Source organism: Mustela nigripes, chromosome 7 (assembly GCF_022355385.1).
Source record: "Mustela nigripes isolate SB6536 chromosome 7, MUSNIG.SB6536, whole genome shotgun sequence".
In the NCBI taxonomy this organism is placed as follows: Eukaryota; Metazoa; Chordata; class Mammalia; order Carnivora; family Mustelidae; genus Mustela; species Mustela nigripes.
In genome coordinates this window covers 139,390,085-139,417,776 of record NC_081563.1, presented here as the reverse complement: position 1 = coordinate 139,417,776, position 27,692 = coordinate 139,390,085, and the positions used below count along the sequence as shown (strand labels likewise).

At 65.0% G+C, this 27,692-nt stretch overlaps 1 protein-coding gene across 3 annotated transcripts; it reads right to left on the bottom strand.

Annotated features, from left to right (window-relative positions):
* Positions 1 to 4,238: 4,238 nt before the first annotated feature.
* On the bottom strand, positions 4,239 to 26,089 carry SLCO4A1 (solute carrier organic anion transporter family member 4A1). Of its 3 annotated transcripts, XM_059407363.1 has the most exons (13): positions 25,984 to 26,089; positions 15,669 to 15,867; positions 14,595 to 15,478; positions 13,670 to 13,760; positions 12,880 to 13,001; positions 12,425 to 12,536; positions 9,022 to 9,176; positions 8,101 to 8,296; positions 6,951 to 7,116; positions 6,682 to 6,854; positions 6,368 to 6,432; positions 5,866 to 6,014; positions 4,239 to 5,245 (listed from the first exon to the last, which is right to left on the bottom strand). In XM_059407363.1, exons 1-13 carry the CDS (start codon positions 26,051 to 26,053, stop codon positions 5,081 to 5,083), a joined length of 2,547 nt encoding a protein of 848 aa, XP_059263346.1. In that variant the 5' UTR covers positions 26,054 to 26,089; the 3' UTR covers positions 4,239 to 5,080. The 3 variants fall into 3 exon arrangements, with proteins under 3 accessions (XP_059263346.1, XP_059263347.1, XP_059263348.1); XM_059407364.1 differs by lacking the exon at positions 15,669 to 15,867; XM_059407365.1 differs by lacking the exons at positions 5,866 to 6,014; positions 6,368 to 6,432; positions 6,682 to 6,854.
* Between the last annotated feature and the right edge of the window lie 1,603 nt (positions 26,090 to 27,692).

Sequence of the window (27,692 nt, the reverse complement as noted above, 5' to 3'; positions counted from 1 at the left end):
GCGTCCACGGCCAGCACGCGCACGTTTCTGATGTGCTGCCAATTAAATAGACCCGAGTGTAAGCGAGGCCCAGAGTAGTCGCTGTCCACGCCTCGCGTCTGTGCCCAGGGACCACCCAACGGCGGCACAGGGTGCGTGAAGCCCGGGTACCGTGCACTAGCACAGCTGGGGCATGGGGGCACTAGCCTCTGACCCGACCAGAAGGAGCTGCCTAGGGCCCTGCAGCAGCCAGGAATCGGTGGTGGAGCGTCCTCAGAGCTCTGCCCAGACGGACCCATTCTGGAGAGGACCCATTCTGGGGAGGGCCCATTCTGGGGAGGCCGGTCCCCGTATGGGCCCTGTTTGCTAAGAGGAACACTGAGGCAGGGCTCAGTATCACGTGTTCAAGGTCACACACCTGTTAAGTGCCAGAACCAAGATCAGGTTTGGAACCACCCTCCACGGGGAGAGCACTTTAGAAGTGAGTGTGTGTACGAGCACACGTGTGCACGCTCATCCGTGCACATGGACCTGCGAGCGCACATATGCACATAAACGTGCAGGCCACTCAGGGGGGTGATGCCCCAGATCTCAGCAGAGGCCCCAGAGGCCCACCAACTCCTGTAGCTTCCCGCCAACCCCAGACTGGACGCCAGGAATCAGGGGAAAGCTGGGTGGGCGTGGCGCTTGGGACCCAGGAGCCCTGCCCACTTCCCTCCCGGGCTGAGGGCAGCTTCCCCCCTGCCCAAGGCCCACTCTGGGGGCTGAGGGCAGCCTCCCCCTGCCCCGGGGCTCTGGCCAACATGGCTGGTGTTGGGGCGTCCCCCACCATGCTGCGAGGTGCCGGGTCTCCCAGGCCACCGTCAGATGACTGTGGACGCATGGGGACCCTCCCGGGAGATGGGTGCTGCCCCAGCCCTGGCGGCCCAGGACTCTGCCCCCCTGCCCGGTTCCCATCAGGCCTCTACTCTGTATGCCCTGACCTGCCGTCCTCACCCATCATGTGTCCACGGCTGGCATCCCTGTCCATTCACAGAGTTACCTTGTAAGTTTTTGCTGTAGGGATGTCCGTCGTGACGTCTTCAACGGGCCCCCGTGGCAGGACATGGGCGGGTTTCCGCGGTCCCCCGTGGCAGGACATGGGCGGGTTTCCGCCTTTCCTTTGCTTCTTTCAGCCACTTCCTTTGCGGCATTGCAGGACCGGACATCCGGATATCCAGTGTCCGTGCCTCTGGCCTCCCTGCAGGGCTGGGTGGGACCTTGCGGCCGGGGCCTGTGCGGATTCTCCTCCTGATTGGCAGAAGGCCACCCTCCCGCCGGGTCCTCCGGTCGTGGGGAGAGAGGGCCATGCCCCTTGTGGGGCTCAGCTCTGATACCGTTCCACTGGGGCCGGGCCTCCGGCATCAGAATGTGGGGGACACAGCCGTCCACGACACCTGCCTGGGCCACTGTATCGCTGTGGGGCCTCCGGGAACATCACAAGGCTTCTCAGACCTTCTCAGACCTCCGTTAAAAGGAATCCCAACCACCTGCAGATGCAGACATGTGACTGTGAGCCCCGTGTGCATGTGCCCGGCCCGGAGAGCCAGGTGCCGTGTCCCCCAGGGTCCCGCGTCCTCTGACTCTCTCCCTCACTCCCCTAGCCGCACGTGAGCGGCTTCTCCCAGCGGCACTCCAGGCCTGGGTCCCGGGCTCATCCCTCCTGCCTGGGACGGTCCACGGGGAGCTTTGACACTACACGGCTCTGCAGGGGCTGGTGTAACCCCCAGCGGGGATGTGGCCGGCATTCCCTGCCCTCTGCAATGGGGCGAGGGGACGTGGCTCCCACAGTGGGATGGAGCCTGTGGAGTCAGCTGACCCTCTGCCCCAGACCTCAGCTGGACGGCGGGAACATGGGGTGGGGAGGGGCGGGCCTTGGGGTCTGGCCCTGGCAGCGCTGGGCCCTCGGGGGCTCCCCCGTCTGATATGTGCTTGTCCCCGACTGAAGCTGCTGTGCCTTGCTGGCAGTGGGACCCCATCCTGGTGGTGACCTGGGACTCCTGTCCCTCTGGCCTCTCCTCGTCATCTTGCCTCCTGCCTGAGCAATGCCGGCGTCTCTGGCACCACGTGGCCAGCCTCGCTGCCAGCCCTGGCTCCTGTTTGGTCCCGGGCACCCTGCTCCCTCCTTCCCCTGCGAAATGCGTGCAGACATCACCTCCCAGGAAGCTCCTGCCCGCCCCCCAAACTTGCCCTTGCACTTTGACTCCTGGATGCTCTGTGCCCCTGGACGCCCTTCCCTGGCCAGCCTGGCCCAGTGGTCACTTAGGTGAGCTTGGTAGACCCCATCCTGGGGACCTCATGGCCGGGGGTGCAGCAGATGTAGACTGGCATGGATGCAGTGGCCAAGCCCGTCCCGGCGACGGGTCCCTCAGAATGCTACAGCACGGCCGTGGTCAGTCCTGCAGGAGGACAGCATCCTAATTCCAACATCGAAGGGATCAAAACATTGTGTTTCAGCCTGGGAACGGCTGGGGGGGGCCAGGGACCTCTGTTTCTCCTTTAAATAATATGACCAACATGGGTAGCGGACCAGCTTTCCACCTTGGACAGGACACAGACTCCTGTGTGGTGGCGCCCCATGGCCGCGGCAGACACGGAGGGACCACGTCACGTGTGGGCCCCCGTAGTGAACGCCCGAACAGACAGCTAGAGAGGAACGCGGATTCACGGTTGCCACGGAGAGCGGGGCGGGGAGCTGGGGGTGGCGGCTAAGGGGAGCGTTCTTGTTGCCATGATGAAAACGTTCCAGCTGCCTGCGGGGTGGTCGGTCATACGACTCTGTGAAGAGACGAAAACCCACTGAGTTTCCTTTTAAATGGATCAGTTATATGGGGTGTGATTCGTATTCCAATAAAGCTGTTTGTATGAGTTGAAGGAAGTGCCCAGTCCACAGGCAGGGACAGGACGGAGGGGCTCCAGAAGCATCGCTTCCTATCTGGTGCGGGGCGTCCCTCCCCATGAAGGGGGTCTGAGGGCCTGCCCCGCCAGGAGGGGTTGTGGGGGCACTCCCAGTGGGAAATCGTGACACCCTGGCTGAGCTGTCCGTCCCTACCCCCTGTGGCCCTCCCGCCAGCCTGGGTTTGCTGCCGGGATCTCTCTGGGCAGCGCCTCCTGTTCCCTGCCGCTCAGCACAGGGCCTGGCATGTAGCAGGTGCTCAGCTCTCAAGTGTGGTCCCCAACGCCAGGGAGCCTCTGCGTCCTTCAACTCAGGCCCCCTTGCTCCTGGCTGATGGAAGTGGCCGGGGCAGGACCCAAAGGAGGACTGGCATCCGGCTCACATTCGCAGAAATGTGGGGTGTGGAAGGAAGAGAGGGCCCATCTGCAGGCTCAGAGCCCAGGACACCTCCAAGCTCATCCTGCCCTGGGACCCACCAGCCATCACTGTGGACTCTCTGGGTTCCTGGCACCCTGCTGGGAGGGGCTGGCGTTGGGCCAGGGGTCATAGCCAGAGGTGCCTGAACTCAACCAGGGGAAGGCAGGGCACGTCCCGGGAGCCCTGAGGCCTTGGTCCTCCGGCCACAGACCATCCCCAGAAGACAAGGGGACAGAGGTGCCCCGCCATGCCTGTTGGGTGAGCTTCGAGGGGCACCTGCCCTGGGCACCCTAATGCCTCGTGGTGACGGGGCTCCTGCCATGGCACCGCGGGTACTCTGGGCCAGGGGCTGCTCTGAACCTCTAGCCAGGACACGGGGGCCCAGACTGCTTGCCGGCATCCGCCATGGCTTCTTCCAGGGTGTGTCTGCTGAGCACTGTGGTGGCCACGTGCCGGCTCTCTAGGAGATGACATGGACAGGCCATCACCCCACGTGGTCACAGCTCCCTCAGATTTGGACACTCGGGGAGAAAATGCCCCGGGGGGGGCGCCTCTCACACAGAAATGCACACGTTTCTCCTGCACGAACTGTTGTGTCCGGCCGTCCTGGTCTGAGTCCTGACGCTCTGCGCTGCTCCGGAGAGTGGCAGAAAGCGGGGCCCTGGTTTGAGGACTCAGGCCCACTCACCGGGGGCTGAGCTCTGGAGGGAAGGGACTCTGGGGTCACAGTGAGGGAGGGGAGAGGCCCACCCAGGCGAGCTCGGGGCCCGGAAAGCACTCATCTGGGGCCAGCGTCCCTCGGACTTGGAGAGCCCGACTCACAGAAACCCACAGGAAACACGTATAAAACCACCAAACTCTGCAAATTCATGGAAACAAAACACATTGGACCGAGAGATAGGTTTTAGGTATTAAAATATATTTATACACACATCATTTTAACGGAGGACACCCGACAACAGACACTCTGCAAAGTCCCGCTGTGACCGGCGGCTGCGTTCCCATGAGCCTGCGGAGTGCTGCCGCTCTGACGGGAGGGGGGCAAGCTGGACACCCCGAGAAGGCGGCTCCCGCGGGCCCGTGCCCATGCGGATGGCCTCACGCCTGTGCCCTATGCTCAGGAGGAACCGGGACGTCAGGCCCGGCAGGCCAGCAGGGTGTTGTGGACAGAAGCCGCTGGGAAGCATGGCCGGTGGTCAGCCCTGCGCTGGGGGCCAGAGCATCCTTTCATCCAGTGCTTTCGATGGAGCCACACATAAGGCCTGTGTGCGCGGGGAAGGCGGGGGCGGGGTGTGCTCCCCAGGCTCCGGGACAGGAGGGTGACCTCCGGGAGCCACGCCCAGGCCTGCAGGCCTCTTTGATCTTCTAGAACAAACAGCTCAGGTAAGATTGCATAGATGGTTCTGATGTGTCCAGAGGAAATTCAGTGACACGTGGCTGTGTCCTTCACGGAGCGGGAAGTGGGAATGGAATGGCTGCTGGGCCTCATCCTTCCCGAGCTGGAGGGACCATCACCCTGGTCCCCAGGGTCTGGGCTAGAGGTGTGCCAGTCTGCACGTGCCCTGCTTGCTCTCCCTGGTGTCTGTGACTCACACGCGTCCGCCACCAGCTCAGGACCCTTGGAATCCAATGGGAGGTTTCTGGGGGGGTCCTCAGCACGGAGGGGGACCAACCGGTGAGGGGTCAGTCCTTCCAGGGAGAAATCCGACAGCATTCTCGGGAAGTGCCCGTGGATGGAGGGGTGCGCCGTCAGACGGCGCTCTGCAGCCATGGGGCCGAGCGGGAGCCCCGGAGGTCCACGGGGCTGTTGGAGGCCGAGGACTGGCTGGGCAGAGAAGCTGCCAGGCCATCGGGAGACTCTGAGGGGGACTTGTACAAGAGGCAGGCGGTGGTGAAGAACAGGAAACCCAGCACCTGCGGGGAGAGGGGGAGCTCGCTGGACCACACCAGAGCGGCCTGCCCCGCTCCAGCCCCGCTCTGATGAGAGCACCCTTCTTCCTGCAGAACCCTTGTGAGGCCCACAATGCTCTTCGTGAGGTAACGAAAACACCATTTGACTCAAAACAGGACCCAGAGGAGGTGGAGGGCTTCACGGGCTAAACGGCACCCCAGCAGAGACGCCCCAGCCCCGACCCTCAGAACCTGCCGCTGGAAAGAGTCTTCGCAGATGTCCCTTCAGTTAAGGATCTTGAGATGAAATCACCCTGGCTTTGGGGTGTGTCCACCTGGCATGCCAGGTGCCCTTATAGGAACAAGGAGACACACAGGGAGAAGGCCACGTGACCCGGGGGGGCAGAGAAGACCCAGCCCGGATCACCCCCCGCCGCCCCGGCAGAGCTCCTCGAGGGACCGGACCCTGCGCCATGTGGGTGTGGGACGTCTGGCCTCTAGAGCCGAGGAAACCATAAATATTTACGGTTTTCAGCCCCAGGTTTGTGGCCCTTGCTCAGCGTTGCCGAGGCGCTCGGAGCTCAGGGCCCCGCAGGGCTCCCACGCGCAGGGCACGCAAGCACTCCAGCTGCCGCCTCTCTCACCTTGTACACCAGCCCAGTGATGAGCATGTACCGGCTCATGGCCGAGTTCTGGTGCACGAAGCAGGAGCCTTGCTGCCCACACTGGTCCTGCCAGAGCAGGCACGCCTTGTCAATCACCCAGCCGAAGGCGATGGGCCCTGGGATGCCCCCTGTGAAGAGAGGCCCGTCAGTCCTGGCCACGCGCCGGGCAGGGTGAGAACCCGACTGTGTGGGTTCTCAGAAAGGGGGCCTCGGTCTTCAGTGATCTCAGGGGTGCAAGGTGGGCTTCAAAGCTCCCTTCTGGGGGGACCTCTGATGCCCTTTGTGCTAAGGAGAAGCCACCCTCTGGGCAAATCAATGACCATGGGTCCCTCTAGTGGACTGTTAGGGAATGGCGTCCTTCGCTCCCTGGGCAAAGGCCACCTGGGACGCACACCAGGCAGGTGAGGAGACAAATGGTGGGTGCCCTTGTGCAGTGAACACACTGTGCAACTGTACCACTCCACAACGCAGTGCACAGTACCTAGAGTTCTAACCACAATCCACTGGATTCCCAATGCAAAGGATCTCTGCCGGTCACAGACACACCTGAAACGGAAGATAGCATCAACACTCAGCGGAGGGTGGCAGTGTACCACGTCACACCCCCAGGCCTGCAGCCAGGTCCTGGCCCAGCCCCCAGCCATGTCACTGCCTCCCAGGGTGGGAAGCCCGGCGCAGAGGCAGCTCGTGCTCCTGGGGACCCCCGCACGTACCCTGCGGGATCTGCAGAGCTCCACCGCAGCGTGCTGCAAGGGAAAGTTCTGGACCAGAGTGAAACCCAGGCCCGGGGCTTACCGTAAGGTTGCCGTCAGTGCAGGAATGCTGCTGAGGAATGTAAAGATAATTACAACGAATACGAAAACCAGAAGGAGGGACTTTCTTTGACAAGTTGAAGTGCATTTCCCTGCAGTAGCATGGCCAAAACCAGAGGAAAAATTCTGAGGGATACAGCTACAGTCTCGGTATACCTGAGGAGCGCAACAACAGCGCCGATTACCGGAGGGAGGGGCAGGGGCCCTCCCGGAGCGCGGCGCCCTCGGCTCGCGGGCAGCAGCCAGACTCACCTTCCGGCCGTCCGCGCCAGGCGCCGCCTCCCCGGGGCAGCCCGCGTGGCAGGGGGAGTAGTAGGTGAGGCCGTTGGAGCCACACACGGGGCTGTAGTGCTCGGGGCGACAGGCACACGGGGCGTTGCAGGCGGCTGTCAGCTCCAGGCGGCCTTCGGGCAGGGGCCTGCGGGCGGAAGACAAGGCGGCGGTGGGAAGGGGCCAGCACGGGAGGCGGCGGGGGGGGGGCGGTGTCCGGCCTCAGGACTCGGCCAGGCGGCCACAAGGGCTCCAGCCGAGGAAGGCGCTTCCCACGCACAGAATCGCTGGAAACGCTCACGCCACACGCGCCGTGCCCCGTTCTGCTGCGACTCCCCGGCCCCGGCGCGTCCTGGCGCCGTCGCAGAGGCAGCGTGTGCCCGGGGCCTGGAACACCAGCACCAGGAGAGGACCCAGGCCAAAGCCCTCCGCCGTGGCGCCCGCCCCCCAGGCCGCAGCCGCACGTCTGCACAGATCGTGTGCGCACACACAGCGGCAATCACGGACACACACGATTTCCTCGTTTCCACGCAAATAGGAAACTCCATCCGGCCATCTGGTCCTTCCTGCTGCCCTCGGGCACTGTGTTCTGCAGCGGCCTCAAGCCCAGCTCCCGCCTCCCTCCCGTGGTGGCAGAGCCCTCGTGGGGCCACGGCAGTGGAGCTGGTCCCTCTCCACCAGCCCCACGAGAGGACCGTCCCACCACGGCATGCTTGCGCTCTGTGCGACCTGTCCACTCCGCAGGGAATCCCAGGAGGGGCCGGCCCAGCCCACGGCAGGCCGTCCACACCTGCTTTTGCTCTTCCCCAAGTGCCAACAGAGGGCTGCTGCTCTCACATCCCTATGATGGGGGACACGTGAGAGCCGACCCTGGGCCACTTTCCGTGTGCACACGTGGAGGGGAGCTGGGCAATCACGGTCTCGCTTCCCAGACCAGAACACTGGGCTCATGGCTTCTTAAGGGCTGACGCTGGGCTGTTTCTGAGTGACCGTGAGCCGATGTCTTGCGGCTGTGACCCTCTCCAAAAAGTGACCAACTGCCAACCCCACCTTCCCCATCCCTCGCGGCCACTGGTGCTCCCGATCGGTGTGCTGGGTGTCCCCCCAAACCCCAGTGCCGCCCGGCCCTGACCTGCCGTTGTAGTCGGCTGTCACCCCCACCATGGGCACGTTGGGGCACTGGACGAAGAACACGAAGGTGGCCAGCAGGCTGGTCAGGGTGCAGAGTGCACACAGCTTGACGACACCCGCACCGCGGAGCCTGCATTTGTTCACAAGGAAGCCGCCCAGAAACGTTCCACCGCCGCCTGCTGGCACTACCAGGTACCCTGCCAGAGAGGGGGTGCTCAGTGTGGTCTTGGGGGGTGCAGGACAGGGCCGGCAGCCCACTGGCTCTTCTCATCCCCAGGCTACGGGGGGGCAGGGTGGGGAGGAGACAGAGGCCCAGAGCCGTCCATCTGTCCATGCAGCAGCCGCTGGTTGGGGGCCGCTGGGGGAGTTTTGGTCCTGGGACCCCCAGGAAGGACACCCGGCCACCTGGAGGTGGAAGGACGCAGGGGCAGGGCAGGTCTGGGAGGGGGAGAGCCCAGTGGCCCCTGCCCGCCTGATGGGGCGGCCCCCAGCACAGCGTGTCCCCTGGCCCACCCAGGCTCACGGGCATGGCCAAGCCCGAGCGTCCAGCTGTTCAAGGGGGCACCACTGCCTAAACCCCTTCTGCAGTGAGCCAGAGACGACGAAGGCCCAGGCCCTGGGGGAGCGCAGACAAACTGGGTTCCCCCGTGCCGCCCCCCAGAGCAGATCCCCTCCAGGAGGGTCTGCCGAGAGAACTGGTCAGCACGCTGCAGTCGGCACTCCCGCCTCTCGGGAAGGACCATCAGGTCCACGTGACGACACCGCTGACCGACTCCCACTCCCGGGGCGTTCCCTGCAGGACCACAGGCCCACGAGCCCTCACGCAGAGCTGGACTTCCCAAAGATACTCCAAAGACCCCTCACCCATCTGAGAACTCACGAAAAGGCAGAGGACCCTCCAAGATGCCACAAGTGTTCTCACCAAACAAGGTGGCGGCTTCTGAGGCGCTCAGGCTAAACTGGGACTCCAGGAACTTGGGACCAAAGGTGGACATGCCGGCAACGAGCGTGGTCTCGGTGGCCCCAGCCAGACACAGCAGGACGAATGCAGGGTTTTTCAGGAGGAGCCAGATGGAGCTGGATGGGGAAGAGAGAAGAGACAGAGGGTCAGAGTGGGCCAGAGCAGGGTGTGTGGAAGTACTGTTCCCGGGGGCCGTGGTCCCATCCACCTGGGCCTGAGAGGGGAGCGGAGTGGGCTGTGAGCTGTGGCCACTCTGCATTCATCCCAGAGAAACTGAGAGAGGGCATGAGGCTGGGCTTCAGCTGGTGGGGAACGGGCTCCAGGAAACAGAGCTGCTAAACTGGGGAAGAGCCTTATCAGTGCTCCCCCCTCCAGTGCGGGGAGACCCTGAGTGCATGGTTCAGTGACCTGCGGGGCAGCTGTGACGACCCTGGCAGATGGCCTGAACCAGGAACCGGGGGCTGGGGGAGGTGCTGTCCCATGTCCAGGACTCACCAGGCCCCACGGAAAGGGAATGGGCACCGGGGGGTGGGGGGGTGGGGCCCCTTCCCAACTACCAGCACTGGAGAAGGGGGGACAGAGGGGCCCCTCCAAGGAAGCTCCGAGTGGATAGGGCCGCCCCCCTGTTCCTCTTGGTGCATACTTGGTGGGGGCGGTATTGCCGGATCCCGAGGGAGGATCTTGGCATCGGTCCCCCGGACCTGGCCCACTGATTCCGCAGGGAAGCTGGCCTTGCTCCCTCGCTCTGGACAGGGAATGGGACCCCTGCATGGCCCTGGGGGGTACTTGGTTTCAGGTCTCACTGTGGCCAACTCTGAGAGCGTCAGGCATGAGCTCTGGCGGCTGTACCCCCATGTCCCCGCCGAGGGACGGGCTGGGCACCGAAGCCTGCCCCACACTGCCTGGCCTTGGGATGGGCACCAAGTTTCTTTGAGGTCCACTTGCTCTGGCTAAACTGGGGCTCTGCATCTTGTTGGGGTTCAGGCCTAGCAGGGCCTGAGTGCTGGTCACTGCCGAGTAAATGTCGAGAATGGCACAGAACGGGGCGCCCGGGGGCTCAGTGGGTTAAAGCCTCTGCCTTCGGCTCAGGTCATGATTCCAGGGTCCTGGGATTGAGCCCCACATCAGGGGGGGGTCTCTGCTCAGCAGGAAGCCTGGCCCCCCTCCCCCGCCACCTACCTCTCTGCCTACTTGTGATCTCCGTGTGTCAAATAAATAAATAAAATCTTAAAAAAGAAAAAAAAAGGGCACAGAACAAGAGAGACTCCTTAACGAGTCTTTCCTCTGAGCAGAAAACATGAAAATCACAGCTGTGGGGTCCGGAAGTAAAGACGCTCAGCTCAATGGGGGGGGGCTCTCCCTCCTGCCCGTCCCGACTCCCCGAGCCGTCCCCAGCCATCTGGCCGCTGGGCAGCAGGTGCCTGGACTAGGCCCCAAGGTGTTTGCAGGTATGGTTGTCCCTGACCCCGGGGCTGGTGAGCGAGGTGGGCTGGGGGCAGAGGTCTCTCTGGAGCCCCCGGTCCTGGCAGGCCGGGTCATCTCGCTCCTGCACTGAGGGAAAAGCAGGTGGTGGCCATGAAGGACACCATCCGACTGCGGCTGGGAGCAGCTCTGAGCGGCCCCCTGGGCTGAAATTCTCAAACCCGCAGCTCAGAGCTGTTCTCTGAAGAGAGCAGGTGCCAGTGCTGTCCTTGGGAGCCCCAGCCCCAGAGACCCAGCTTCCAGGGGTGCCTCTGGTCACCCCTGCACCAGCCGGGAGATGGCCGCTCTCATCTCGTGCACCTGTCACAGCAGCTGCGAACACCTTCGCGCTCAAACTCTCTTTTTAGGACGCAGGCCGACAGTGAACAGACGTCGGAACCTGCAGCCATGCCTTGGCACGGGGGCCTGGAGCAGCGTCCAGGAGGGACCTAAGGACAGACACTCCCCTGGGCCCCGGCATCTCCCACGGGCAGTGCTCACACCCCGGGGCCATTCCCCACCCTGGTTCTCAGCAAAATTGACTTTCAGGCTTGAAAACTGATAACAATTCTCTTCGGTTTGGCAGTTGGGTCCCATGTCCAGGAAGGGAAGGAGATGCCCCCAGAGTGGGTGCGGGGGGGGCAGGGCTTGGCTGGGGTCTGCGCCGGCCCCGGCCCCGGCCCTCGTCTGCTGCACCGGCCCTGGGTTGGGCTGGTCCCCTCCCCATGAAGCTAACAGGATTTCTTACCAATAGCTGGTTCGGGGAGCTACGCCTGGGCACAAACCTCTCGGCCGCCATCCCCAGGGCTGCTGACCTGCTGGGGCCCCAGGCCGGGTGCAGGGAATGGAGGTTCTGCTCCGGTGCAGGCAGACTGGCTGGGCTGGCCCCACACAGACGGTCTCGTAGCCCTGGCCCCTGCGGCCCTGGGCCAGCTCAGCCTGCTCTGGGGGTGCCCTCAGGAGTGGGCAACGCTAGGCTGGTCTCACAGGAAGTGGGAAGCTGGAGAACCAAGCCCTGAATGGGTCAGGGGCCACCCCCCAACCCGTAGCAGGACAGCCCTGTTTCCTCTGCATGAGGGAAGCAAAGCAGCAGACAGCGGACAGCGCGGGGCCCTCCCCGGAGGCCACCTCTGATCCTGATACCTCTTCACATCGCCACGGCAAACAGGCAGAGGGGTCTCATTCCCGCCACTACGAGCCCCCAGCCCCCTGAGGCCGGTTAGACACGACCGTTACTGGGCTCAGGCCCGGAGTCCTGGAGGGGCAAGCGGCACGCAGTAACCCCGAGGACCCAGGCTGGCCACTGTCCGGGGGGCTCCTTTCCCACCCGCAGGAGAGGCCTGCTGCAGGACGCCTGGGCCCGTGAAGAGGGGTGCTGAGCAGCCAGGAGCCGCCAACCCGCGTCTCTCTGAGACCAGGGCAGGCCAGGGATCTTCCAGCCCGACTGTGTGTGCGGACGGTGAAGCTGGGTCAGGCCACACACAAGGGAGAGCACAGGAGGGCAGGGGCTGGTGCAGAGCCGTGAGGGCAGAGCCGGGGACAATCCCTCCTCCCAGGGTCCACGGGGGCGGGGGGGGGGGGGGGGGGCACGAGCCCAGAGCCCAGCAGGTGACACTTCCTGAATGGTCAGAGAAGGCAGAGGAGGAGCTGGCCCTCCCACAGGACCAGCCCTGGGACGAGGCTCTGGCTGCTGCTCCCTCGTCTCCCCGTTTTGGGGCAGAGACCTGAAGTGCCCCGGGTCACGTGGGAGTTTTAGGATCTGTGCGCTGACCACGTGGCCCTGGAAGGCTCACATGGACTCTCCTAGCTTGGGGTCAGATCTGGCAGGTGCAGACCTCCCCAAGGGTCCTCAGGACACGGGACACAGGTGAGAGGCACACACCACCCCCCGGAAGGGACTTACAGAGGCAGATCTCTGATGGTTTTCCCGAAGTCGGGGCTGCTGGCAGCCTTGTGACTGCTGTCCTTCGACTGGTGTGTTTCAGACACTCTCATGACCACGTAGCGTTGGGAGCCTGGCAGCACAGAGATGTCAGCGGGGGGGTGGGGGGGTGGGGAGACCGAGGGCGTGGCTTGAAGCCCCTCCCCGCTCCCAGGTCTGGGAAGGTCCCCGGGACAGATGTGGTACGGGGCTGCAGCACGGTGACCGCGGACCTGCTGGCCGAGAGGAGACAGGTGGGGGAGAACAGCAGCAGGACCCACCCCGGGGCCAGGGGGGACAGAAGGAGCTTCAGACTGGAGGGGCCACGGGGGGGATGGAGCCCGTGGCCAGAGGCACGGGGCAGGCCAGCCCTGCAGGACGGGGCCCAGACGGTCCGGGTTCCCCGCCAGCCCAGAGGAGAAGAGGGACACACCCACCTGGCAGCTGCCGGGGGTAGCCGAGGATGGGGATGGCGGTGAGGAAGGCGGCGGCCCCCGCCCCCAGGAAGCCCACCCACCAGGCGCCGACCCACAGTGGGCTCTCGGTGGTCAGCTCCGTCCTGTGGGGAGAGGCACGTGGGGTCAGCGTCCCGTCCACGGGCACTCAGGGCACCCGCGCTGGCCATCCTTCTGCGCACGGGTCCATGAAAACCTAAGCCTCCTGGTGGGTGGCCGTGGGGTGTGGAGTGACCGGAACCTGCACGCGGACCTGCGCCCCCTCCCCCACCTGCCCTCCTGCCTCCTCCAGCTGGCCGCTCCGGGCCTGTAATCTGTCTAATAAACGGGTCATCTAGTGAGCCAGGCGCCTTCCCGAGTCCCGTGAGCTGTTCGAGTGGCTCATCTCGCCCAAGAGCGGGATCGTGGAGCCAGGCTGGACGGAGGCTGCGGGCACCCGGCACCCGAGGCTGGTGTCGGCCGCTGGGGGGGGGGGTCTCCTGCAGGCTCTGCACTGAGTCTGGGAAGTCTGTCAGAACTGGGTTGAATTTGGGGTGCCCGGCCGGCGTCAGGGAGACCCCACGGGGAGGAGTCACCCTGGCAGCTCGGAAGTCCACAGCCACCCCGCCCCGGGCCTCAGAGAGACGGGTCCCGGTGTCGCCTGGCTCCAGGAGCTGCGGACCCGCCACGCCGTCCCCGCCCCCCGGCCCCCGGTCCGCCAAACACCAGGGAGGCCCCTCGGCCCCCATAACGCTGTGCTGTCCCAGGGAGCAGGCAGAATCAGGACACTCACCGGCGACCGATTTCGGTGTAAACGTTCAGCAGGGCGCCTCCGATCAGGTAGCCGGCGGCTGGGCCGAGGATGGCGGCGGTGTAGAAGACGGCTGTGGAGAGAGGGAAGCTGCGGAGGGGCCCCGGGGCCACCGGACAGGAGCCCCCCCCCCCCCCGCAACAGGGCGCCCTCTGCCCCACGGCTCGGGCCCTTCAGCCCAGGGCTCGTGTCTACACAGCCTCCACCGTGTTGGAGATCTGGCTGCTGTCAACGTTCCGTTTTTATTTTTTGTTTATTTAATTTTAGTTTTTTAAGCAGACTCCGCAGCAGCAAGGAGCCTGACGCAGGGCTTGAACTCACAACCCTGAGACCAAGACGCGAGCGGCGTCCACGGACGGAGCCACCCAGGCGCCCCTGCAGCCGATGTTTAAAAAGTACCTCTACAGATTTCCTGTCAGAGGCAGCGGCAGGCAGCACCGGACTCTGCGTCCCTCGAGGGGACAGACGTCCCCAGGGCCTCGTTGTGTGGGCTGGTGCTCTGCTCAGCGCCGCCAGTGCCCCGTCGCAGTGACCGGACCCCGTGTCCCTGGGTGGGCACCGCTGAGCCGCTTGGAGGGACAGAGCCCAAAGTGAAAGGCAGGAAGCCAGAGTCGGCACACGAGGTGTGGCCAGGCCCCGGGTGCCGGCCGGTCTCCCTCGAAAAGCCTGGCCTGGCAGGAGGGACGCGGGGCCGTGGTGGGCACGAGGCTGAAACCCAGAAACCTCAGTCCGTGCAAACGTGGGGATCTTGGGAGGAGCGGAGTCTCGGGCTGCTGCGGGCAGCAAGGGGCCGGCTGACCCCGGCCCCGGGGGAAGGCCCGCGCGCACCTGCGGCCTCACCCGTGACCACGCGTGGCCAGCGAGGACGGAGGACGTGCCTGCCCCGTGCCCCCGCAGCCGCACTCACCGATGTAGACCGGGGAGTAGCTGGACTTGACGTTCTCGTCCAAGTAGGTGACGCCCAGCGTGTAGAGCGGCGTGGCGCCCATGCCGTGCAGGAACTGGCCCAGCATGAAGACGACCCGGTACCCGGACAGGCCCGAGGCGCGGTCCCGGCACGCCACGCTGCGGTTGGCCCGGCACGTCCCCACGCCCTCGGCCACCTCGGCCTCATAGGCGCCCGCAGTGAAGTGCGGCAGCGCAAACAGCAGCGAGCCGGCGCCCAGGACCAGCACGCCCCGGCCCAGCCAGCGGGGCTTGTGCGCGCCGCCCCCGAAGTAGCTGACGAAGGTGAGGCACAGGCAGGCGGCCACGTCGTAGCAGCTGGTGATGAGGCCGCTCTGGTGGCTGTGCAGGTCGAAGCGGCGCTCGATGGAGGTGACCACGGTGCTGACGAAGCCGTTGACGGTCATGCCCTGCAGGAAGGCCGCCGCGCACAGGAAGAGCAGGAAGCCGCGGGGCGTGTTGAAGGCCTGCAGGCACCTGGGAGCGAAGGCCCCCCAGCCGCACGCCGCGCTCTGTGGCCTGGCCGCCACGTAGCGCATCTCAGGGGGCGTCCGGGGGCCGTGCTTCTCAGCCTGCAGCGGGCACAGTGGCTGGCTGCAGGCGTCCAGGGGGCTGTGCACGGCAGGACCCAGGGCGCCGTGGCTCCGGGGTGAGCCGAGGGAAGCCCGCCTGCTGGGCGGTCCGTGGCCGCACCCGCCGTCTGCGGCTGAGGGTTGGCTTGGGAAGACCAGCTGCGGCTTGGAGACCAGGGTCTTGTCCCCCATCGAGTGCTGAGGCATCTCCGCCCGGGGGGCGCAGGAGGCAGCTACAGAAGCCGCCCGAGGGTAGTCCAGTGCCTGGTTTGTTCTGTGAGAAGAGCTTCTGGTTAGAAAACGTACGTGGACGCTTGACCACACCGACATCTCGGAGAGAACACGCCCCGTCCTGTGCCTGGTCCCTCGGGGCAGCCGGTGGCTCTGCTGCCCACTCCCCAGTCTCATGGGGCTGACCTCCTGCCCCTCCTGCATCCAGGGCCACACCACCAAAACCCACACACCTGGACAAGGCCACAGTCGATGCCTGTGCGGGCCCCAGGACCACCCTGACCCAGCCAGTCCCCTGTGGCCTCTGCTCGGTGGGCGTGAGCTGTGCTCGCTGTTCTGGAGGGACCGCCCCGGTGGACAGGGCCCCCATGCCGTCCAGCCTCGGTTCCTCATTAAACTCACACGCTTCCGGCTCTCGCTTTGGTCCAGAGTCTGGAGGGTAATGAGGGAAGGGGTGGCAGCAGGGTCGCGCCCTGCACTCGCTGCCGCGGCAGGTTCTCAAGACGTCACTTCGAGACACGTGTGCGGCGACACGGACAGGTTAGGAAGACAAGGCGCCCGCGCCCCCCTCTGTCTGCCACTCCCCACCCAGCCCCGTTCCGGGGGCCCTTCCTGGGCTGGGGGTGGGTAATCCTGCCTCCCGAGGCTCCTGGGGCCCTGCCGGAAAGCGCGGCACCGACGTGGGTACACGGCTGCCTCTGCACACCCCAGGCGGCTGGTTCTCCCACCCGAAACCAAGCAGCAGCGCGCTCGCACACGCAGTGGGAGAAGACATCCCACCTGCGCTGTAGGCGGCGGCTGTGGGCCCTTTCCGCCGGGGTCTTTACTTTCCCCCAAGTGACCTCTGGTTCTGGGCTGAGCTGTGTCCCCCCGGAGGAGACACTCTGTCAGCCATGAGAGTATGGGGACACGGCGTCTTTGGAGAGGTGAAAAGCCATCAGGATGGGCCCCGCTTCACTGGGACTGGGGTCATAGAGAAAGGGGAGGCCAGGGCACAGGCGCTCGCACAGGCGGACAGCACGTGAGAACCGTCCACCAGCAAGGACAGAGCCTGGAGCAGGGGCTCCTGCGTGGCCACCCCTCCCCCTCAGGCATCCCGTTCCAGAGCTAGAGTAGTCAAGGCCTGGAGTTTCAGCCCCGGGTCTGCGGTCCTTCGTCTGGCAGCCCCAGGACTCTGACACACCCTCCCACTTTGCGTTGGGCCACTTCGTGCTCAGAGGCTCCCAGCAGGTGTGAAGCCTGACTTTGGAGCCTTTCTCCGGGAGCCGTGGAAACAGCACAGGCTTGAGCTCTGAGGTTTGGGGAGCAGCCTGCTGGCCTCGCCCAGGGCAGGGGCCCCGTTGGTGGTGACCCAGGACCACGAAGTGTCCTCAGACCCAGGTTCACCAGGCCCGCCCTGCCCCCACCGCGCATAGTCCAGGGGGTCGGGTGGACGTTGGCAGGGGCTCCTGCCGTCCGTTCTGTCAGCAGAGGCTCCTTCCTGCAGCCTAGTAAAGCGCAGCTTGGTTGTGCCCTGGAGGGGCCTGGAGGGGGTCAAATGGTGGTCTCCCCAAGAGACAGGTGCTTCCAGACACTCAGTGTGACCTTATTTGGAAGAAATGTCTTTGCTGATGTGATTAATGGGTTGAAATGAGGTCATCTGGGTTTGGGTGGGTCCTAATCCAGGGACAAGTGTCCATAGTAGACAAGACACAGAGACGTCGCGTGACAACAGAGGCTGAGACCGGGCGGACGCAGCCACGAGGAAGGCGGGGGACAGGAGCTGGACACGCGGGAAGGACCCCAGCTGGAGCATCTAGAGGGAGCGCAGCCCAGCCGACACCCCGATCTCAGGCTCTGACCCCTAGCGCTGGGAGAAGCGCCCGGTTCACAGAGCTCTGCTCGGAGCTGTGGGAAACTCACCAGCCCGCCCCTGGGGACGCCATGAGCTGTCCCGTGTGGCCCGGTTTCCAGGAGGCCACAGGCCTGAGGGGAGGTGGCCACTGAGCTTAACAGACCGCTCAGAGCCTGTGGGCGTGCGACCGGCCGTCCCCCTGACACCACAGTGAAGGAACCGGGACCAAGCCCGCGGTGTCCGTGTCCAGAGCCGGCCGCGTACCACGGTCACGGGTACCCACAGGCTACCTGCGGCCAAGTGCCGAGGCCGTGCGTGTCTGCAGAATTCCACGGCTGCCGTCCCCGTTGGCCACGAGTGTGCTCGGGCCTTATCACAGAGCCGCGAGGCCAGCAGGCTCGAACACGGCAGAGCTGGGGGGCCGCTCCTGGAAGAAGCTCTGGCCGGCTGGCAGCTCCGCACGCCCAGACCCAGCTGCTGGAGCTGCGGTCACAGAGGCCACCTCCACACGCACCACGTCCGCACCCCAACCACGGCAGAGCCCGCAGACCACAGCCCCCAGCACGAGCCCCGGCACCTCCCAGCCCACGGCTCAGGCAGGCCACCAAAACAGCACACGGAGAAGCACCGCAAAGGTTCGATGTTACCCCAAATTCCAAGGCCCAGAGGCCGCCTGTGCTGATGGCACCACAGCGTTTTCCTCTAGATGCGTGCACGTGTGCACACACGCATCTGCAGATCCACACGCCCACGCACAGCCACCTGCAACTCCGCACACACACACACACACACACACACACACACACCTGCTCACACATGAACCACACACGTGATGCAGGGCCCTGGAGCCCCGGAACCTCCACCGGGCCGGGGCCATGGGAGCCACGGGGAGCTCCGGGAAGCCCCCAGCAGCCTGCGGCGGGTGAAAGGTCAGTATCGGGCCTCGGGAAGGACTCATGGGTCGGTACCCCGAGGAGGTGGTTGCGACACCAGCCGCTATCAGACACCCGCTCACTCAGCCCCGGCTTGCCTGGCACGCTGGGCTCTAACCGTTGGTCCTGCCTCTGTGGGAGTGAGGGCTCAGGAGGTGGCCGGGCAGCTGGCCTTTGTGATACGGACGGCCACAGCGAAGAGTTCTCCCTTTAGAAACCAGGAGCCACAGGAGCACAGCACTGTGCGGCTCCGAGTCCGTGGTGAAGTTTCCCCTACAGCGACTGTTGAGGGTCTTGGAAGTGAACATATGACGCTTATGCCGGCACGCCGCATTATTTAAGGCAGAAATCCAGTCCGGGGTACCCTCAGCTGGAGGACCCACTGGTGGCCGCCACCTGTGCCTCAGAATTGAACAGCAGCCCTCGGAGCTGTGGGCCGCGAGCCTCCTCCCGGGCAGCCTCCTCCAGCAGCTCTGGTCAGCAGCCTGACTGGCGTGCGCCCCCTCCCCACTGTGCGGTCCCCTGGCAGCTCGGCAGCCGGGATGGGGCCTCTGCAGACTGTCCTGATGCCTGGAGTCCTGCCGCCGCTGCCCTGCATGGTCTGGAAGGCTCTCGCTCTCACCAAGGCTCTTGGTCAGACACGGGGAGGTGGGCCCCCCAGGGACACCACGTGAGGAGGGAGGTGGTGCCGGAATCGTCCGCTCCATCTGTAGGCCAGTGGCAGAGCCCGAACGAGTCTGGAGACCTGTGACCCTCGGAGTCTCCCAGCCACCAGAATGGTCTTGAGAGTCGTGGCACCTCCAGAAGACATTTCCGAGTTTGCACCAGGATCTCGGGCGGATCTGGTGCCAACAGGTGCACGGGGTGCCAGAGACAGCTCTGGACGAGGGTGCGCCGACAGTCATGCCAAGGTCTGAGGTCAAAGGATGTGCTGTGTGCCCAAGGACACCATCTCCCGTAGAGGCCTGTCGGCGGGCCTGGCCCACAGGGGGCCAGCAGCCCTGCCTGAGAGCCTCACAGCTGTAGTGGCTGAGCCCAGCGGCACGCACCGGGATGTGCAGGTCCAATGGGCACAGAGCTGCTCTGTCTCCATATCCTGGCCCTCAGATCCCTTGTGGGCAGTCCTTTGGGATGTGGGCACGTGACCTAGGTTGATCACGGGCACTTTCTTTCCAGGGTCTGCTCCCAAGATGGGCAGAGGGACACCCAGGTGGTCAGTGTGGTCACCCGGGAGAAGGTGACTTCCGGCTGCCCTTCCTGCTGGCCACCCGGGCAGTGTCAGCTGACCCACATGAAGGCCAGGCCGGTGGCTCTGTGGACACTGTCTATGGTTTGTATCTTAGGCCCCCATGGGGAGGACGGGCAGAAGGTGCCAGGGGCTGGAGGACCCAGCGGCCCACACGCGGAGGGAGCGGCCCCTCCGGGGAGGACTGGGCACCACTGTGCTTTCTCCTGGAGCCCTAAGAGCATGTCCATCACAAACCGGTCTGGACAAAATGTGTGCCTGCTTTCCACCTGCTGATGAAGCCCGGCGGGCACCTTCTGTGGGGGCCAACGTCCCGGTCAGTGGGTGCTGAGCCGAGCTGGAGTAGCGGGCCGGGCAATGCAGCAGGAGGCAGAGGCAGGAGACAGACCCACGGGAGCCAAGGGCCACAGACAGTGCTTAGCAGGAAGGACAGGCCGAGAGGCTGCCCCTACCCCTCGGGGGCTCCAGGTACCGTCCACAGGTATCCTCCCCTGAGAGCCCCAGGGCCTCCCCCACCCGGCGACCCCTCTCCGTCCTCCTCCCGGAGCTACTGCTGATGCAGCCGGACGGTGGGCCCCCCTGTCAGTCTGGTGTGTCTGCAAGGGGGTTTCTAGAAAGATTAGTACTTGAATTGGCGTACCCAGGGCAGGTGGGCCTCGTCCGATCAGTTGAACGCCGAGATAGCGCAAAAGGGCTAACCCTTCCCTGAATTCCTCCTGCCTGGTCTTGAGCCGTTGCGCAGTCCAGACGACCAGCGCGCACCTACCTCTTCTCTCGCCGGCTGCCGGCTGCAGACGGGGGACCCACCCAACTCGTAACTGCATGGCCAGGTTTCTAATAATTAATTGTTATCTGATATATAGTCTATAAATATATAAAACATGCGTATTTATATATAAAATATAAATTTATATTAATACATAATATTCATAACACATCATTTGTATTTTATAATATATTGATTTATATATAATATAATTACACAATATATATTTATATTATTATATTATAACTTATTGATAGAATAATGTAAATAACATATATAGATTCATATAAATAGTCACAGAGAGATAAAGAGATGCATAGAAAGATCTAAGTGCGCACAGATACATATGTATCTCTCTGTGTGTCTGTCTCTCCTCCTGACCATTTCTGCGGAGAATCCCGAGGGACGCAGCGGGTAGTTTCGCACCACCACCTGCTGTCCCCAAGGCCTGTGCCGGGAAGTGGCGTTTGGGGACCTCCAGGACCCGGTCCTATGCGTGAGGTGCTCGCAGCCCCCTGCGCCCAGGGAAGTCACGTGGGTGCCAGCGGCCAGCGGTCCTCGAGCAGGGAGGACAGCAGAGCCAGCAGAGGCGAGAGGCTGAGCTGGCCTGCAGGGGCCCCAGGAGGGCTCCAGGGCGGGGGGCCTGCCCTGCCACCGTCGCCGTTCACAAGCATTCTGTGGCCCAGTCCTCAGCCACGTGCCTGTTTCGGGGGGCGGGTCCTCCCCACGGAGCCAGGGGTGCGGCCCCAGGATGAGGGACAAGGCTTCCACGGGAATGCCAGCAGCAGGAAGGAGCCCCCCACCTCCCCATGATTTGAGCGGGCTGGGGGCTCTGTCTGGGGTGCAGCTCACAGGTCGGGCCGGCCCTTCGCTGCGGCCGTCCCCGTCGTGGGGGAACAGCGAGGCTGTGAGCTTCCCTGCAGAAGCCCGGACGGCTTTCCAGACCCGAGACACACACCCTGGACGGCCTCCCCCTCCTCCAGCTCCTTCCCAGGGAGCCCGGGGTCCTGGGACCTTATCCCACCCTCCAGGCCTGTCCCTGGTCCCACCGCAGCGAGGAGCCCCCCGTCTGTTCCGGTGGGGAGAGGAGCCCCTGGGGACTAGCCGCGAGGATAGTGTGTTCCCGGGAGCCTGGGGAACAGGCTCTGCACCTGGGGCTGCAGTGGGAGGGACAAGGGCGCGTGTGCACGCGCGTGTGTGCGTGTGCATGTGCGTGTGTGCGCGTGTGCTCGCAGGCTCACTCGGGAGGAGACCACGGGTCTACACTGGCCTGGCCGTCAGCCACACCTCCCAGAGTCTGAGCCACTAGGCTCCTAGAAATCTGGGTCTCACTTCCTCCTCCCCCACCCCCACCCATAGGCCCCCCTGGCAGCTGCTGGGTGAGAAGCCAGTGGGCCCCTGGGTGGGTCGCCACAGCCCTGTCTCCGAGAGCGGGACCCTGGTCTCAGTCCAGGGGGGCCCACCTCTGCTCGCCACAGATGCCTGCACAGGGCTGTCTGCAGTCCTAGCAGGTGGGAGGGGCGCGGGGTCCTCCTCTGCCAGGCTCCCAGGGTCCCTTGACGCCACAACAGCGGGTCCTCCTCTGCCGGGCTCCCAGGAACAGTCTGGCTCTGGCCCAGCAAACGCCCCCGGGGAGGCGGGGGCCAGGGTAGGGGAAGCAGGGGCTCTCCATGTCGGGGCCAGGGCGCCCCCAGGCTCCCTCCGGAACCACTGGCTGGGGTTGTGGCAGCTGGGGCACGGACCGGTTTCATTTCTGCTTCCTCCCTACACTCCAGCCAGCAGGACCCCTTCCGACCTCCCCTGGATGCTCCGAGGTTGACAGCCACAGCCCATGTCACCATGACATGTGCCACACGCCACATGGAGGCCCCAGCCTGAGCTCCCACACCACAGGGCTCCACCCTCTCCTCCGTCCTGCTCCTGCCCTCGCCCCTTCTCACCCTGGTCCTTCCCCAGACCTGCCTATGACCCTGGTTCCTTGCCACCCCCCCCCCACGTGTGACCCTGGGTCCTTCCCCAACCCCTCCCTGTGACCTTGGGTACTTTCCTCCTTACTGTGACCTTGGGTCTCCACCCCCAACCCCCCACCCCACGCCACGACCCTGGGTCCTTCTCTCGTGACCCATGGAGGTTGTTCAGGGAGCTCTCTTCTCCTGCCACCGAGGCCCATCCTGGTGTCTCTCCCTCTGACTGGGGGGGGGGGGGGGCTTTTGCTTGTTGAAGAAGGGGCTCGAAGCTACTGAGAGAGCAGATAGCGGGTGGCAGGATCTGGGGTGACTACAGCAGTGCCTGGCCTCCCATATTTGCATGCCTAGTGACCATGCAGAGCTGAGTGGGCGGGAAGCTGGCCACTTTGCATGGAGGCCAACAATGAAGGACTGTCCGAGAGAGAGACGGAGGACCTGCCCCTCGACGGGTGTCTCGCCCAGACTTCCTGCTCCCCACCCAGTCCCCACCAGCAAGCAGACACATGGGGAAGGCAGGACGAGCCAGAGAGAGGCACACACAGGTTTACTTGTCTTCCCCACCCATAACGACTGCTCCGAGGAGGGGACAGAGAGAGGCTGCGCTGCGGCCAGGCCGCTGTTCCCATCTTGGGCAGGTGGTAGGCCTCTCTGTGTCTGCGTTTCTCCGATCCTAACAAGAATGTGGCATCATGGGGAGGAGGGAGATAGCCTCTCTCCAGCTAGTGGGTCTGGGCACCACGTGGAGCTCATGGGACTTGAGACCTACAGAAGGGCCTCACAGGGTTTAGAGCGGCGGGGGCACTGGCTTGGCCCCATAATGGGCCTGTCTGGGCACAGGCAGGGTCAGCCAGGTCCGGGTGACATCTTAGGCCCGTGGGTCCAAGGACCAGCCCAAGGGCATCTGTGAGAGGCCGACCACCAGGACGCACATAAACGTGGGGCCGGAATGGGTGACTCTCAGACCAGCAGATCCCAAGTCCTAAAAGGCGTTGGGCCAGGGAGCAGTACCTTGAGGACCCCCAAGTCTCCATGGAGAAAAAGCCACCCCTAGGTGAAGAGGACGTGTGGGTAATTCCCCTGGGACCCTCCCGACCCGGTGCTTGGTCCTCAGGAGCCTGGGACCCTCCCGACCCGGTGCTTGGTCCTCAGGGGGCCTCGCCTGCCGCAAAGGGACCACCTTTGCCAAAGGGCAGGTGGTTTGCAAAGCGTGTCCACCAGCCCCCAGAATTGTGGTTCGAGAGGCTAATTCCGTGTTAGGCTGGTGGGAGGGGCCTGCACCATGGCCACCAAGGGGAAATGAGGGGTGTCTGAGGACAGCAGGCCGAGGGCCTGCGGCAGGAAGAGTCCCCATGACCCGCCAAGGAGGGGAGGTGACTCGGGGCCCAGCAGGCCAGTTTCTTCCCCTGCTAACAGGACCCAGGGCCCACCCCCTCACACAAAAGCCCTGGTTGCCAGAGACCAAGCTGGTGCCTCCTGCCCGCTCATTGGGGTGGGGTCCTGAGGGGCCTGGGGACCATCTGTCGTGGGGGAAACCGGGTCCTGCCCCAGAGTGGGCCTCCACACATCACCCTCACGCTGAGTCAGACAGGCAGCTCAGTGTCCCAGAACAAAAGCAGCTGGGATTGTCTCAGGATTCTTGTGTGTCCCCTTCCAAAAGCAGACAATGGGCTCTTTGCCACACCTGAAAACAGGAGGCCACGTGGCTCAGTGGGGAATGTTTCTGTGGCCTCTGTCCCCAACGGAGAAAGAAGCGTGGCCGGGCGAGTCTGAGGGTTCTGGTCACGGTACCAGTTGCACCGCTCTCTTCTGACCCACGCCGAGGCCTTGGGGACCCAAACTGCCACAGTCAGCATGAGTCCACAAAGCCAGAGACTGACACGGGCTCAGCCCTGTTGAACTGGGAGCCGGATGAATGTGCTCCGACCCTTCTAGGTAGCTTGGAAGCCAGACAGAGACCAAGAGCTCAGGATGCTGCGGCCGCTTGTTGAGGCAGGGTCCGCCGGAGACCAGGGACAGCCAGAGGGGTCAAGTGGAGTCCCTCAGAACTGGGTCCTCTGACAAGGATGGAACATCAGCCCCCAAACCCCCCTTCACTTGGCCATTGTCGAGCCCAACCTCCGGACACCCAGCCACCTCACCACAGACTGGGAGGGACTTGGTTGGGACCTGCTCAGGGACCCGCTCAAGGGGCCACACCCCGGGCAGATGAGGCCATGGCCACCCTCGAGGGAAGCAGCCCCATAAACCATGTCCAGGCAGTGCCCAACAGCTCTGCCCAGCAGGAAACAGCACTGAGGCAGGGCCGCCATGGGGGTCTGACCCCAAAGACCTGCTGTCCCCTCCCCTCGCAGCTCCTGCGAAAGCTGGCTGCATGGGCTCACTCCCCAGAGGCCCCTCCCCGGATCCCACAGGCATCGGCCCTCCGGGCCAACGGCCCCAGCCTCCCCAGCCTCCCCCACCTGTTGCCACACTGCTGTCCGTCAGGCCAGCCTCAGCGGGATTGTCTGCTCCCCACCAGGTACAGAGTTGCAAAGTGTCAGGAGTCACCCAAAGCTGGACTGAAGCCTCCCCAACACATACTAGCGGTGTGCCCGCGGGCACGTGCCCCGATCTCTTCTTGCCTTAGTTTCCTCCCTGTGAGACCGGAGCAAGAGCAGCGCCTCAGATGCCGTGTGGGGCTTAGCTGAGAGCTCACAGCACTTGGCTGCCCGGGTCCGGGCCACCGGCTCCCTGATCAGCTCTGCCCAGGCTCCTACTACGAACCTGCTACGACCAGAGGCTCCTGGGAACCCCGCCACTCCGCGCCGGCAACGACAGAAATTTCCCAGCTCGGCCCCGTCTGGGTTCACTGAGTAAAGCCAGTTTCGGATTAGGCGGGGGGAACCCAGGCCCCCAAAAGCACGGGGTGGCGCAGCGATGGGAAGCGGTTCCTTTGGGCGGAAAAGTACTGAGGCGCCCCCGCGCCTCCAGAACAGGCCCCGCCACCAGGTTCCCCCGCGCACGAGGGAGCGCGTGCTCGCTGCCTGTCTCCGTCCTCGTGGCGCTGACCCCGCCGGGCCCCGCAGGCTCCACTCCGTGCGCCCTGCCCGCGCCCGCCGCAAAGGTGGGAGGCCGGCGTCCGCCTCGGGCTTCCCGGCCCGGGGCCAAGGGCGCCCACAGGGCGCCTAAAGCGGGTCGGCTTCTTCGCTTCCGTCCTCCCCAGCCCTCGGCCCGCAACCGGGCACCCGGATCCCCTAGCCCCGCTCGGCGCCGGCTGCCCGCGGTGGGGCCGGAATAGGCGCCGGCCGGCGTGGCCCCGCGCGGGGAAGGCTCCGCCCGCGCCCCCGCCGCGACGTGTGTGCCGCGCCCCCGGCTCGAACAAAGCCCGGCCGCCCGCGAGAAACTTCTGCGCCTGACGATTTCCTCCTGGACTCAGCCGCAGCCGATCCGCCGCAGGTGGAGGCCGCGCCCCTCTGCACCCCGGGGAGCCGCGTCCGCCCCTGCCCTGACCCGCGGGGCCTGCGCCTGCGTGCGCGCCCAGCCACCTGCCCTGGCCACCAGCCCCGCCGCCCCTCCCGAGCCGCTGGCGGCGACGGAGGCGCGCTTGCCCCCGATTTCCCCGAGGCAGCCGGGCCGCGGGGCGCACCGCCCGTGCCCTGCGTCCCGCCCCGCCGGCGCGGCGCCACCTGGAGCCCGCTGGCCCCAGCCCGGCGTCAGCGGGCACCTGCCGCCCTCCTGACGTCAGCAGGCCGGGGCCGGCGCGCCCGGGAGGCGCCCCGCGATGGCGCCCCGAGCCCCGCGCCCGCGCCCTCCGGAGCACTCACCTTCCCGACTCCCGGCCGCCGCGCTGCGCCCCGCGCTCTGGCGGCTGCGGGCGCGGGGCTCGGGCTCCATTCATCCCCGCGGGGGCCGCCCGGCCCCGCAGCGACCGCTGGCCCCGCCCACCCCGGCCAATGGCTGCGCCGCGCGGGGGCTGGGCCGGCCCCCCTGCGCCCCGGGCCCGCCCCCGAAGTGACAGCCCCGGGCGCGCGCGGCGGGGGCGGCGGGGGCGGCGGGGCCGGGCGGGTCCCCAGGTCTCCGCGGGCCGGGGCTCCCGCGCCTGCCCCTGACGGATCCCTCCGCAGCCCCGAGACGCTCCAAGACACCGCGGCCCCAAGCTGCAGGCCGGAAGCCGAGAGCCGAGCGGTGGCGTCCCCAGGCCTGCGGCGACTCGGTCTCTGAGTCAGACCTGAGGCGAGGGTGAGAGGAAGTGTAGTTTCCCGCCAACCCTTCGGAAAAGCCACCCGGGGCCGGTGGGGGCAGGGCAGCGGCGCGGGGGTGCCGGCCGGGGTGCGCCTCCGCCACGCCTCCTGGGGTCCGGGAATTGGGGGGGATGCCCGTGGGGGGCCCACCCTGGCTCGCGGTGAGGCCAGCACCCTCGCCCGGGGAACCCAGCCCTTCCTGCCCGCAGCGTCCTGGCTGGAATGACCGTGCCTGTGCCGGGGGCAGCAGGGTGGGTCGCATAGGCCGCAGGGCCCCCAGAAGGAGGTCCCCTCCGAACCTCACGCTGTCCTCCCCTGTGTGACTTCCAACACGTTGCTTAATTTCTCTGGGTCTAGTTACATCATCCGTACAACGGGGCCGATGACAACACTTCCTCCGAGGTCCCTGATGGCCGTAGGTGGACTGAGGCAGGGGCCCGGCGGAGCCACAGAGAGGGCCTCTCAGGGTTGCCCAGTTAGTACAGCAACAGCGGATCACACTGATGCCCCACAAGGGTTCCCTTTTAGTGTCCACAAAATGAATCCATTTTAGAAAAAGTCTATCTAGGGGCTCCTGCGTCGGGGTGGGGGTCTGTCTGTTAAGAGACCACCCTGTGATTTCAGCTCAAGGCTCTGATCTCGGGGTCATGAGATGGAGCCCGAGCTGGGCTCGTCGCCGAGCGTGGAGCCTGCGTGGGACTCTTCCTCTCTCTGCCCCTGCACCGCGCTTGTACGTGCGTGTGCTCGCTCTCTCTCAAAATACAGGGGAAAAGAGAAGGAAAGGAAAGAAGTCTACAGAAGTCAGCGCGTGTGTGTTCAAATCCTGACGGCAGTTGGGTTTGGGTAAGGAAGAAGCGACCAAAGCATGATCAGGGGCCGCTTCGGGGCGGCAGGGAGCCTGAGGCCTGCGCAGCCACCGAGGAGACGTGGGCTGACCTCTTCCTGTGGGGGCTGGGGAGGGCCGGTGCTGGGGCTCATGGACGCATCCATATTTGCTCGGTTATTTGTGAAATGCTCTGCCTTCAGAGGGTTGGCTGCTGCCCACTCGTGCCAGCCCCCCTCCCCCGGCTTTGTCCTTGCCTCCATGCACACATCCACACCTGGACGCTGGGGCGAGGTCTGGCCACTCCTGGAGTATCGGCCTCCGTTCCTGGCCCCACCGTGTGAGAGGAAAAACCACCAACAGCGTTCCCAGGAGTTCTGTCTGAGGATGAGGGACTGGCGGGAGGACCTCCCTGTCTGCTTGGAAGAGGCCGGCGAGCTGCTCTGCAGACCTGGCCTCGGGGAGGAGC

Excerpts from the sequence above, each read along its gene's own strand:
- SLCO4A1 (XM_059407363.1), bottom strand. The coding sequence starts at position 26,053 with ATGGAGCCCGAGCCCCGCGCCCGCAGCCGCCAGAGCGCGGGGCGCAGC. Across the intron at positions 7,117-8,100 it reads ACAGCCGACTACAACGGCAG|GCCCCTGCCCGAAGGCCGCC; the intron begins GTCAGGGCCGGG and ends TTCCGCCCGCAG. Across the intron at positions 5,246-5,865 it reads TCACTGGGCTGGTGTACAAG|GTGCTGGGTTTCCTGTTCTT; the intron begins GTGAGAGAGGCG and ends CTCTCCCCGCAG.